This window comes from Nomascus leucogenys, chromosome 16 (assembly GCF_006542625.1).
Source record: "Nomascus leucogenys isolate Asia chromosome 16, Asia_NLE_v1, whole genome shotgun sequence".
NCBI lineage: Eukaryota > Metazoa > Chordata > Mammalia > Primates > Hylobatidae > Nomascus > Nomascus leucogenys.
In genome coordinates, this window is record NC_044396.1 from 27,682,892 (window position 1) to 27,696,466 (window position 13,575).

Below are 13,575 nucleotides of genomic sequence, written 5' to 3' on the forward strand. Positions count from 1 at the left end.
TCCTGACCTTGTGATCCACCTGCCTTGGCCTCCCAAAGTGTTGGGATTACAGGTGTGAGCTAAGGCACCGAGCCACAGATTAGTTTTAAAAGCAGAAGACCTGTGAAAGAGACTGAGCTACACTGAATCATTAATGTAATTTTTTTACTCTATGAATAATTGTCAAACAGGAGTAAACACACACCATCCCACTCAATTTCCCACTCTTTACTGACTCATAATGATAACAGAAAGTAAATATCAGGAATCAGTATCAAAGGTGTCACAAGAAAAGAGAGCTGTAGACCAATACACCTTATGAACATGGATGCAGGAGTCTTTAACAAAATGATAACAATCAAGAAATAGCTTTTGAAAAATGTATAATACATCATGACCAAAGTGCAGTTTATCCTGGCAGTGTAAGTTTGGTTTAACTTGTGAAAAAAAATCAGTATAATTCATCATATTAATATAGAAAAATCCATATGATCAGGAAAGCAGAAAAAGCACCGAACAAAATTCCGTGTTCATTCATGAGAAACAATTCAGCAAACTAGGAATAGAAGAGAACTCCTTTAAGCTGATTGAGGTCATTTAAAAAAAAAACTTAAAATTAACATCAAACTCAGCTGTGAAAGGCTTGATATTTTCTAAAATCAGAAATAAGGCATGGATGTCCATTCTTTTTAACTTTTTACTCTACATTATACTGGATGTCATAGCTAGAGTTGTAAGGCAAGAAAAAGTAATAAAAGGTACACAGATTAGAAAGGAAGAAGTGGAACAGTCTTCATATGCAGATGGCTGCAAAAACTTATTAGAACTAAAAGTATATTTAACAGAGTTTAGGGATACACAGCCAGTATAAAAAACAAACGTATATCTACATACAAAGCATAAACTATTAAAAAATGAAAAATTTGACTGGGCGCGGTGGCTCACACTTGTAATCCCAGCACTTTGGGAGGCCAAGGTGGGTGGATTCCTTCAGGTCAAGTTCGAGACCAGCCTGGCCAACATGGCAAAACCCCATCTCTACTAAAAATACATAAAATTAGCCATTCATTGGGGTGCACATCTGTAGCGCTAGTTACTCAGGAGGCTGAGGCAGGAGATTCGCCTGAACCCAGGAGGTGGAGGTTGCAGTGAGCCGTGATTGCGTCACTGCACTCCAGCCTGGGTGATAGAGTGAGACTCCATCTCAAAAAAAAAAAAAAAAAAAAAAAAAGAAGAAAAGAAAAATTTAAAACTATATATAATAGCATAGAAATACTTAATATAGGCCGGGCGCGGTGGCTCATGCCTGTAATCCCAGCACTTTGGGAGGCCGAGGTGGGCGGATCATGAGGTCAGGAGATCGAGACCATCCTGGCTAACACGGTGAAACCCTGTCTCTACTAAAAATACAAAAAAAAAATTAGCCAGGCATAGTGGTGGGCGCCTGTAGTCCCAGCTATTCTGGGAGGCTGAGGCAGGAGAATGGTGTGAACCCGGAAGGCGGAGCTTGCAGTGACCTGAGATTGCGCCACTGCACTCCAGCCTGGGTGACAGAGTGAGACTCCATCTCAAAAAAAAAAATACTTAATATATTTAAGAAAAGATATGTAAGTGCTGAAAACTACAAAATACAACAGGAAATTAAACAAGAGCTAAGTCAATGGAGAGATGATTAGAAGGAATCAGTATTGTTAAGATGTCAGCTTTCTCCATATTAGTCTATAGATTTAATGTAATCTCAGTCAAAATCATAGTAGGTTTTTAAAAAAGAAATTGGTAAGTTGATTTTAAATTTCATATGAAAAGGTAAAAGGCCTAAAATATCCAAAACAATATTGTTTCTTACCTGATTTCAATACATACTGTAAAATTGTAACAATACAGTATGGTATTAGCATATGGAAAGGTGCCAATATAGATCAGAGCTTTACAGGGCTTTTTGGTTGGTTTCCATGAAGCTCTTGCACATATTTTATGTTTATTTTAAGGTCTTTTTATCTTTTCATTGTTGTTGTTATTGCCAGTGTTGTCTGTATTTTACTGCATCTTCGTACTAATTTTTGCTTGTGTATATGAAGACTGTTGGATTTTTGTGAGTTTTGTATCCAGTCACCTCACTACATTTATGATTTGTTATTACTTTGATTATTTTGGATTTTCCAAGGAGACGATCACCATCTGTAAACAATGAAAAACATACCTCTTTCCAATTTGTATTTGCTTCTTATTTCTTATGTTTTCTAAATATAGTGGCTACAGTGTAACTTTTTGTTATTATAGTATAAGACTACCAAGTTACTGATTTTCTTTTTTGTCTATTAAGCTGATTTTTAATTCTTAGGGAACATTCTGAAATCTTAAATTGCAATGATTCTTTATAAAATACGAACGCTTGTTATTTTAGTTAGAAAAATAATCATTTTGCAAACCTAGAATTAATGACTTGCTGAGAAGCGTTTTTTTCCATACTGAAAAGGTTAGGAAAATTTAGAAATTACGTTAGAAAATTTAGAAATCACACAGGAGCGAAAAGAACAAAATCCTACCACTCAGAGATAATAATTGTAAATATAATGGTTTATTTGTTGCATTCTAGAGATTTTTTTTTCCCCAAGTAAGCTATCTTGAACAGAGAATATGTGTTTTAATATGTTGTGGGCGATGTTTTTAATAACTAGCTCTAATTTTGGCAAATTGATTCTTTTTCTATAAGATTTTAAACCTCAGAGTGAACATTAAATTGGATTCCAATTAAATAAATCAGACTATTTTGGCTAGGAGGGTTGTTTGTACTTTCATTAGTACATACAAGAAAAAAGCATATGTTACAGCATCTATTTCTTCTTTACTTCAAGTATATACATATTAATAGTGATTTAAGAGTACTGATTATCAGATGGATGATTTTTAGAAGGATGAGATGAGCCCAGAAGAGAGATAACAGATTATTGCCATAGTCAAGATGTGACATTTTGATTATTTAGCTTTGGGCAGTGGCATTGATGGGATATAAAGGAAGGAATGGGTTCATGAAATATTTAGAAAATAGTAAGCAATGGAGTTGGTATTTTATATGGGGCATTGAGATCAAGGAGGGTTTTTAGGTTTACATCTTAAGGACCTTGCAAAAATTGGTCTTGAAATTATGTTAGTTTTTTTGGATTGGTCCCTAACACAAATTTGATTTTAGTGGTTTTTAGGATTTCTCAGCAGTCTCTTTCTTTACAGTATGTACCTTATAGGGTTGTTGTGAGGACTAAATGGATTAATATCTAGAATAACAACTTAAAATAGTATTTGGCACATATTAAATGCTCAGTAAATATTAGTTGTTTTTATCCCAATTTGCACAGGATTACTTGAATGGGCTTGCTTACCCTTTTATTTTCTCATAACTTTTTAGATTATACATTTTCTTCCTATACAGTTTTGAAAATTTTGAAGTAATTCATTATGTTAACAGTTAATGAGGTTTTACATTTATGAAAATAAATATTAATTTCTGTAACATATCTGCCACGTATTGTTTTTATTGTGGTAAAATACATATAACATAAAACTTACCATTTCTGCCATTTTAAATTCAGTGACATTAGTATTTTCAAAATGTTTTGCAACCATCACCACTGTCCAGTTTTAGAACATTTTCATTACCCCAAAAGGAAACTGTACCCATTATACAGCTTATGTTACATATGGTTTGCTATGGCAGTCTAATCTCTTTCTTCTGGATGTAAAGCCAGTTTTCCCAATGTGATTTGTTGAATATATCTTCTTTTTTTTTTTTTTTTTGAGAGGGAGTCTCGCTGTCGCCCAGGCTGGAGTGCAGTGGCGCGATCTCGGCTCACTGCAGGCTCCGTCCCCCGGGGTTCACGCCATTCTCCTGCCTCAGCCTCCCGAGTAGCTGGGACTACAGGCGCCCGCCATCTCGCCCAGCTAATTTTTTGTATTTTTAGTAGAGACAGGGTTTCACCGTGTTAGCCAGGATGGTCTCGATCTCCTGACCTCGTGATCCGCCTGCCTCGGCCTCCCAAAGTGCTGGGATTACAGGCATGAGCCACCGCGCCCGGCCATATATATCTTCTTTTTTGATTTGTTGAATATATCTTCTTTTTTTCCACAAATGTAAAATGCTGTCTCTATCATCTGGTGCCTATGTGTACTGCGGTTTGTTGCAGGGCTGTTTATTCTTGTCAGTTCTATTGCCCAGGGATTTTAGGAAGTAAATTTATATTTATAAATACACTGCCTTGTGGTGCATCCCTTTGGTTGTTCTCTCTATATAGTTATTATATATGCATATTTTCCCTAATAAATTATAACACATATCCAAAGGCTTTTCATGTGACTAGGTTACCAGGACTTTCCAAAATTACGTACTGGCTTTATTGAAACTTAGGTTTTATGTATTGCATGTAAAGTCATATGTTCCTACGTAGATCATTCTAACTTGATATTTTAAAATGCTTCTTGATAGTAATAGTCATATGTTGAATTTGAAGTTTTGTGTTTAGAAAAATTACAGCTTTAGGCTGGTTGTGGTGGCTCACGCCTGTAATCCCAGCACTTTGGGAGGCGGAGGTGGACAGATTGCTTGAGTTCAGGAATTCGAGACTAGCCTGGACAACATGGCGAGATCCCGTCTCTACTAAAAATACAAAAAAAGTAGCTGGGCATTGTGGTGCATACCTGTGGTCCCAGCTACTCAGGAAGCTGAGATGGGAAGATTGCTTGAGCTGGGGGTGGAGGCGGGTAGAGGTTGCAGTGAGATGAGATTGTGCCACTGCATTCCAGCCTGTGTGACAGAGTGAGACCTTGTTTCAAAAAAAAAAAAAAAGAAAGAAAGAAAAATTATAGCTTTAAATAGAATTATTCTTAAGTGTTCAATGCATATCTTACTACTACCACATTGACCTAAGTCAGTGTGGCTGTGCCCTACTCTTGGGTTCTTTTTGGTAGATAATGGTAGCCTCCAAAGAAATTTGAAAAAGATAAGGACTAGCTATTTCTTAACAACCTCATTTTAAGGTCTCATGAAAGCAAATCTCAGACCAAATTTTGCTGCACATATAGACATACCATATAGAAATGTATTAACTAAATATTAATAAGCAGGCACAGGGAGTTCTCGTAACCTGAGGAAAGCCCATCCTTTAGTCCTAAGACAGGCTCTGACCACCACCTTGCAGGAAAGAGGTCATGTGAGGGAGAATTCTGCTTCCTTCATAGCCTGCAATAGGCAAACAGAGCTTCCACATATCACAGTGGGATATTGGAATATTCAGCTTAAAGGAAGGCATCATCCATAAGGAAAAAACATCCATGCTCCACTGGATTCTGAAAGGATGAGTCAGATCTTTAAAATACTTTTTAACCAGATCATATTTCTCAAATGCTTTTTATTTCACAAATGGAACCCCATTTTTAATATTCATTATTGTAGTTATAGCCCACTGTTTTCCCCAATGAAATTTTTTCCGATATTCAATATGATGATTAGCAAAGGGTCAGTTATCTGTTGAAATACAAATAGTAGTGGCACTTATAGTGGCCAAATATGGAATGTGGATTTTTATTATGGCTAAAATGAACTATTCCCTATATTGTGTCTTTGTTTTTTTTGCTCACATCACACTATCACACTGGTATATTTGAACTATTTCAGAGTAAATTGCAGGCATCTTGATCATTAAGTATAGTCAGTTTTTTTGGTTAATGTAAAAACATTTCCTAAAAGGGAAATATTAATATCAATTCTGCTTATAAACTCTATATAGACTTTGAATTCATATTGAATGTATGCAGAGAGGGGAGGGGCATTTTATTGAAACAGAAACACTCTTGCTTGCAATTGTTAGTTTCATCAAATTACTATCCTCTTCAAATTCAGTTGTATCCTGGTATGAGTTTCAGATTATTCTGAAGTAAAAACACATTAAAACGTTATAACAGTGTTTAATATAAAAACATTATAACAGTGCTCATGTTAGAAAATCAACTTTGCTGTTTGTGACTTGAATTTTGGAGCACAAATCTTCAAGATTCTTTATTGCTTAATTTACTGAAACTACAAATCAGGATTGTTTACATAGGAGTAAGGTTTTGCTTCTGTGTGTAGAATGCTGAGGAATCTAAAACTAAAAGTATCAAAAACAATGCAATATTTTGTGATGAAAACAATTTGGAAATATAATGTTTTACTGTTAGAAATTAGTTGTATTCATTCTTCAGCTCTTGTAGCTATTGTCACATAGCATACTCTGAAGTATGACAGGCAAGCAGCTGCCTTCATAGCCATTGCCAGTACTAAAGATTTTTCTAGGCTTTTAGCACTCTTCTTTCATCTGTAAGGACAGGCAAGGCAGCTGTCTTCATATATTGGTGTAGGATTGGCATGGTTTGCTAATGCAGCTGCTGGACTGACTTCACAGCTGGGGGAAGAGCTCTTGGTATTAACAACAAAACTTAACAGAAGTATGAAAAGGCAGTGGGGAGGCGGTCTTTTAATCTTAGATCCTGACCACTTGGAGTGAAATACAATGATTGATTCCTCCTAAACATGTAATTAATTAATGGAAGGATATTGAAGTAGTTTTGACTGAGTTTGCTTCAACCTTTTTTTAAATTTGTTTTTTATTTTTTAGAGTTTCCCCTTCTTTGGGCCACATATTCAAAATTTCTTTTATCTGTAGACAACATGAATTTTTTTCTTATTTTAGCTATAGTTGTAATAGCCTGTTAGAGAATTTTAAAATATTTAATTTTTATTTAATATTTAAAAAGCAATCTCAAGACCAGTTTAGTTAACTTTAAATGATAAAAGTGCACAAATAGTAATCTACCATTTCCCAGAGATCAACTGTGATCAAGTCAATGAAAACACTGGTATTCATAAGAACTGTTGGGTAAATTCACACTGACCCATAACAACTCTGACTCCAGACTTCTAGAATTGGTCTTCTCAGCTTTATTTATAGAAATGTCATGAAATAAGCTAGTTTTATGGAATCACATGGATACAGATATTGCCTGAAGTTGGGTCATTTAGTCAGAAATTTGGGGATAAAATTCTGAGATTTTGAGAGTCACCTTCAAAATCCCAGAGATGTCATCATGGCTTCATTTCGAACATAGTTCTTGAAACAGCCATCTTGAGGTAGCTATAAAGCACTGTTTTATGTTAATGACAATTTTTGAATCTCTTGAAATTGTGACTTTATTTTCACCCCAAAGTACTGTGCTGCTTCCAAATGGATCATTCCCTTGAATGCAGCCTGGATCAGCAGTGGAGAGTCAGTGCAGTCCTGGTTGCCATCTATTATTCCACTTTCCTCTTGAACTAAAATATTGCAGTGAACCTGCTTGAGCAAGTCAGAAGTGTTCTTTTTTTACCCTGCAGTTTTAAGTTTATTGTGTTCAGTTGTCTTGTCCCCTCAGTAAGAGACTTTGTATGCCACTAGGGGATCTAAGTTGAGTCTCAGATCTCCAGGTGCCTTATCTTATTTAGCTTCCTTAACCTCATCAACAAATTCCCTTACCATCTGACTATATTAAGTTAAGTTAAATGCACATACTATGCTTTACCTTTCACAGCAACTGGTCACAGTAATCAGTAGTATGAGCATGAACATAAAAAACCATTTTTTTCATCTTAATCCTTTTCTCCCTAATTTACAGTATTTGTCATAAATTCTTATGATGGATAATGCAGTGGAAAATATACATACCTACCTTCTCTTTAGATCTAAATAAATTGTTGAAACAGTTTTCTCTTTCATTGCAACTGATTTTGTCTTTGAGAGTGAATTAAACCTTTCAGCATTTAAAACCGAACTTCTCAAATTCACTTCCAGCTCATTAGTTCGTGCTAGCTAATTTGACTAAAAAATAATTGAGCATAAAATCTTGAAAGAACTCTTTCATTATAAGCAGCATGTTGATTGAGAAGGACTAGGGGCAGGAAATTTGACGATGTGACTTCTCAGAGGCCTCTGAGAATATAATTCTTATACTATACTTTGTTCTGCAGATGTCTTTCTTATCAATAATTATTTAAGTAGGGGAAATGAGCTGAAGATCTCTGTCTGGCTTTAAGATTGTACAACACAAAATGTTATATACAGAGAATATCGAGAATAATAGTTACATCTTTTTGCCATTTGGAGCACTTTCTTCAGTTGGTGATCTGGAATAATAGCAGGAGACTGAGCAATGAATGGATCCAGATGTTACAATACCACATTTGGAATCAAGGAAGGTCTAGAAGTTTTGAGAATTTTCATATATCCTTTCAAATGATTAAGATTATATGTCTCACCTTTTCTTAAAGACAGATCTTTCCTAGAGTTGAGACTGGAGTCTCACTAATCTGATTTAAAATTTTAGTTTTATTTATGTATTTATTTTTAATTTTGTTTAGAGACATGGTCTTGCTGTGTTGCCCAGGCAGGTTTCAAACTGCTGGCCTCAAGTGATCCTCCTGCCTGGGGCTCCCAAGTGCTTTAATTCTTAAGCATAGGCTTATATCACTAGTTTGTCTATTGGTGGGAAAAAGGGATTATAATTATTTTTAAATGATGGCTTCCTTTTAGGTATTTCAATACCTAGGTCCAAAAAATAATGAAATAAAAATCAATGTTGCATGCTTCATTGCTTTTTCATGTGTGAGAAAACTCTTTTAACAGTGCTTTCTACCCCAGGGGTACTATAGATTGCTTGTTCTGTCAATACTTTTCTCCATTTCTTTTGTCTAGTACAATACACCTCCTTGTCCCTTTTTTCGGGAGTGGTGGTAGAATTTCACCCAGCATTTAAAATGTAGATGATGCATTGTTTGGAAAAGTTGGCTTTGAAAAAAGTAGTTTAAATCTAAGTGAGTTATCACCTAGGTTGTGTGTGTACCTAGACAGCAACCGGATACTGTGGGAAAGCTACAAGCCACCTTTGGAGATGGTGAAAAAAGAAAGATTCTGCTGTGTAGTTTCTTTTGCTGTGCAATAAAGGCAGAACTTCTTAATCATTTGTTCTTTCCAGATTTGGAATTTATACCCCAGCCTGTAAGACTAATGTCAGAAACAAATTTGGTAAGTGAAACTTTTAAAAATCATTTCCTACCAGCCCTTACCATAGTTCATTTCCTGGAACAGTAAAGGAGTTCACTTCACTCGCAAATGCATTATGAAAAATGTTTAATGAATTTTAAACCAAAGGACCAGATGATATGTACAATAATGCCTCATTTATCTAGGATAAGAATCCTATAATAACAGCTCTCCAGAACAGAGCAGAGAACCTGAAAATAATATGGAGTTTGAAAGCAGTGGCCATGAAACCTGTTTTAAAACCTAATATCTTCTTACCAGAGATTTTTGCTCAATATGCAATTCATTAATCTTACCCCTAATGTAAGTAATCGGAATATCTGGGGATGAGGCCCAGAAATCCGCTTTCAACACATCCCCCGGGTACTTCAAATGTGAAAAATGAAGAAACATTGCTTCTAGCCCTCGTAAAGAGCTTCATCAGCCCTTATTGATTATATTTCTTTTTTTTTTTTTTTTTTTTGAGATGGAGTCTTGCTCTGTCGCTTGCCCAGGCTGGAGTGCAGTGGTGTGATCTCAGCTCACTGCAAGCTCCGCCTCCTGGGTTCATGCCATTCTCCTGCCTCAGCCTCCCGAGTAGCTGGGACTACAGGCGCCTGCCACCATGCCTGGCTAATTTTTTGTATTTTTAGTAGAGACGGGGGTTTCACCATGTTAGCTAGGATGGTCTCCATCTCCTGACCTCGTGATCCGCCCGCCTTGGCCTCCCAAAGTGCTGGGATTACAGGTGTGAGCCACTGTGCCCGGCCAACATATATTTCTTACTAAGATTATTTGGCTTCTCAGCTAAGAGGAGATTAGAAGTGGTTTTCTTCTAAAAACCATATCGGAAATTGAGGCAAGTACTAGGGAGGCAAGTACATTGTGGAAACAGACCAGAAAACTAAAAATTACACTCTTTAAAAGAAATTTCTGTATTGGAATATTTAATAGTAGATTTTTCTTAATGGATGATTGAGACCAGGCTGATTTGTTTGTTTTTTTTTTTTTTTTTAATCACAGTATGGCTTGTGCAGTAAAATTTAAAATGCAGTTATATTTATAATGACCTTAAAAAGGCAAGGAAGTATGTATGTTATAGGCAACGCTAACTAGGTGTATTTTCTGCTTTAAAACCACTATGCCAGTAAAGGATTAAATAATGGGCTGATTGATGACTTAGAAAATGTTTGATTGCATTACTGCACCATAATGAGACTTAAGGAATCAGTGTGCTCCCTGGCAAGCAATGACTTTGTCAAAGGAGTGTTGGTCTTGCTTTCAAATGAGTAAGAATGTGATGTGACCACTAGAGATGTTTTTTCAATGTGAGCAAAATAATTCTGAAGGGAAGGATGAAAATCATTAGTGAAAGTTGGGTGAGGTAACTAAACCCAGTCTTAAGGTGTTTGGAGAGAACCTCTGCCCTGATCTTTCAGTAGGTATCTCTGAAACTGTGATTGCTAGTGAATATTGATAGAAACTAGAAGCGAAGCTGTCACCTTCCTCTCACTTCCGTAGCCAGCTCAGCACATCCAAGGAATCCCCCATCTGTAGATTTTATGTTAAATGTTTACATAATATTTGTAAATGTATGTAAAAATTGTGTGTTTCTTTTTCATTTGTTTGTTCGATCAAATCAGGGTTCCCTCAACAGAGAACTCATTTATAAAACTGAACCTGTAGTCCAACTTCTCTAGAAAGCAATTTGGTCTGTATATTTGACAGTCTAAGGTAGCTTTTTGACAGACTTGCAACAGAATTTTCCGTTATGTACAGATGCTCTTCTGTGGGACACTTGGTTTGGCTCTAACCTTCTCTAAACAGATGCACTTTGCCAGTGTCTTTGAGGGGAGGGAAAATACTGGCAACAGTAAGGTCCTTTTTTGTTGTTGTTTAATCTGGTGGCATTCCCTACTAAAACTTCAACCATAAGGTATCTCAATTTTATTTTTTTACCAAAAAGAATGAGCTTTAAAACCTTAATTTTAACATTCAGTTTTTCTACTTTTCTTGATTCAATAGCATGGTTTGAAAAAAAAAAGCACAGCCCACAATCAGAACAGGGTGTGAATCCTACCTCTACTATTTACTAGCTTTATGGCTTTGGGAAAGTTTTTCACTTGGAAAATGGTGATAGTAATGCTTCTTCTAAAGTTGTTTGTGTGAGAAGAAATGAAATAACATGTAAAGTGCAAAACATGATGTGTGGCAAATAGGAGGAGCATGCCCCCACCTATGTCTTTTTAATGTAGCACTTGGATTTCACTTGATAGGTGAGCACTTTCCCGAAGTATGTTTATTCAGCAATTGAATCAGAAGGAATCTGTGCATCCTTCAAAAGTTGCCTTATTTGTTGACAGGTCTTCACATACTAAGTTTACTCTTCTGCCTTAAGTTTTATTTATGAACAATGGTTGTAGACCAGCGAGCACACACACTTCCCCCCAAAAAAGATGAATTAATCAGGTTCTAGGAAAATACTTCGTTAAAAATATAACATGAACTCTGATTGTGTACAGTGAGGAGAAATCCAGATCAGAAACCAGGACACTTTTTATTGCTTTTTCAGTGAATCTTCTTAAATACCATGTAGTGAGCTGGTGTCACTTAATAGAGTACAGCCCTGTGTCTCTCATTTATTTAACAGCTGCTTTACAAACATATACAAAGTATCAGGGAATACCTTTTCATTCTTTAAAAATAAAACCAGAAAGTGATTTCCTTACTAATCCAGTTTGGTGGTGTAAGGTAGTATCACACTATGAAAAGTAAAAAGAAAGTCTGCATTGTCTTTGATTTAAAAAATTAAAACTTCATTATTTTCTATTTATTCCACTTCTACTGATAACTGCACACACAAAAGCACACACAATTACACAGATTTTAGTTATTTGTTGTTTATATTGTTTCAACCTACTGAAAATTAGAGGTGTATTTCATATGATGTGTTTTTTCAGGCATTGAAAATCAGTATTACTAAGCTATATCTATATCTTCATGAAACTTCTTGAGCTGTAATTTTGTGGTTGCCTACTACAACTTAAAGTGATAAATCTAAGATTTTCCTGCCCCCAGTCCCTCAAATTATTGTACTGACCACGTCTTCCTATTTGTTTCTTATTACAGTTTTTTGGTAAAATTTTACATGGTTTTCAAGGGAACAAGTTTTGAAAACCTAGGAAAATATTAATGTAACTTTTGAGAAGAAACGAGTTATGCTTTACTTCCTCAATGATAATAAATTCCTGTCTGTTCTAAGAGGCAATTATGCAGGGTTTTTTCTCATTATAAAACTAAGAGCTTGTGGCCAGGTGAGGTGGCTCACGCCTGTAATCTCAGCCCTTTGGGAGGCCAAGGCGGGAGGACCACTTCAGGTCAGGAGTTTGAGACCAGGCTGGCCAACATGGTGAAACCCTGTCTCTATTAAAAATACAAAAATTAGCGGGGCATGGTGGCAGGTTCCTGTAATCCCAGCTACCTGGGAGGCCGAGGTGGGAGAATCGCTTGAACCCAGGAGGCAGAGGTTGCAGTTAACTGGGATAGCACCACTGCACCCCAGCCTGGGCAACAGAGTGAGACTCCTGTCTCAAAAAGAAAAACAACAAAAAAAACAAAACTAAGAGGTTGTTTATTAAAAAATAGAGAAATACGTTATGATACCATCATGAGATAGTACTAGTAATGTTTTTCTTTTCTCTAAGCAAGCACAGATTTTTTAAAAGGGTTGCCATCATACGTCATATTTTGTAACCTAATATTTTTGTCTATTAACTATATAGTGAACATTTTGTTACATATTAAACATCTTTTGGTTGTATAGTATTCCTTGTAGAGACATCATAATTTATTTAACCAATCCCCTATAGTTGGATAGTTAGGTTGTTTCTAAATTGTTTCTGTTTTAAATAAAGTACAGTAAACATTGTTATGCCCATCTCTTTTTACTTGTGTTGGATAAAATCCAATGAGTAGAATTTCTGAATTTCCGGACAAATTGGTATAAAACATTCATATTACTAAATCATTCACTTTTAGAAAGGTAGTGCTAATTTAAAATCTCAACTAGCCCATTTCTTTGCAAACATGGGTAGGTTTTTAGTTTATTAATTTTTATTTTTATCTTATTTTTTATTTTTTTGAGACAAGATCTTGCTCTGTCACCCAGGCTGGAGTACAGTGGCACAATCATAGCTCACTGTATGAACTCGAACTCCTGGGCTCAAAGTATCCTCCCACCTCAGCTCACGAGTAGCTGGGACTGCAGGAGCATGCCATCATGCTTGGCTAATTTTTAAATTTTTTGTGTTGCCCAGGCTGATCTGAAACTCCTGGCCTCAAGCAGTCCTCCCACTTTGACCTCCTAAAGTGCTTGGATTATAGGCATGAGCCGCCACACCTGGCCCCTCTATTTTTTTTTATAATTAATATTATATTTAATATTAATAGCAAAAGTATCTGGATTTAATTTGCATTTTTGTGATTATCAGTGCACTAGAGGATTTTTTTTTCTCTT

At 35.9% G+C, this 13,575-nt stretch overlaps 1 protein-coding gene across 3 annotated transcripts in view; it reads left to right on the forward strand.

Moving 5' to 3' along the window:
* MRPS28 (mitochondrial ribosomal protein S28) overlaps positions 1-13,575 on the forward strand; it is a 112,841-nt gene that overhangs the window by 81,456 nt on the left and 17,810 nt on the right. Inside the window, exon 3 of one of the 3 annotated variants that reach the window (XM_030795407.1) lies at positions 9,013-9,062. The exons of the other annotated variants lie outside the window; for them this stretch is intronic. Within the exon in view, the coding sequence (XP_030651267.1) occupies positions 9,013-9,062 (50 nt within the window). The remainder of the gene's footprint in view (positions 1-9,012; positions 9,063-13,575) is intronic. 3 annotated transcript variants of the gene reach the window in all.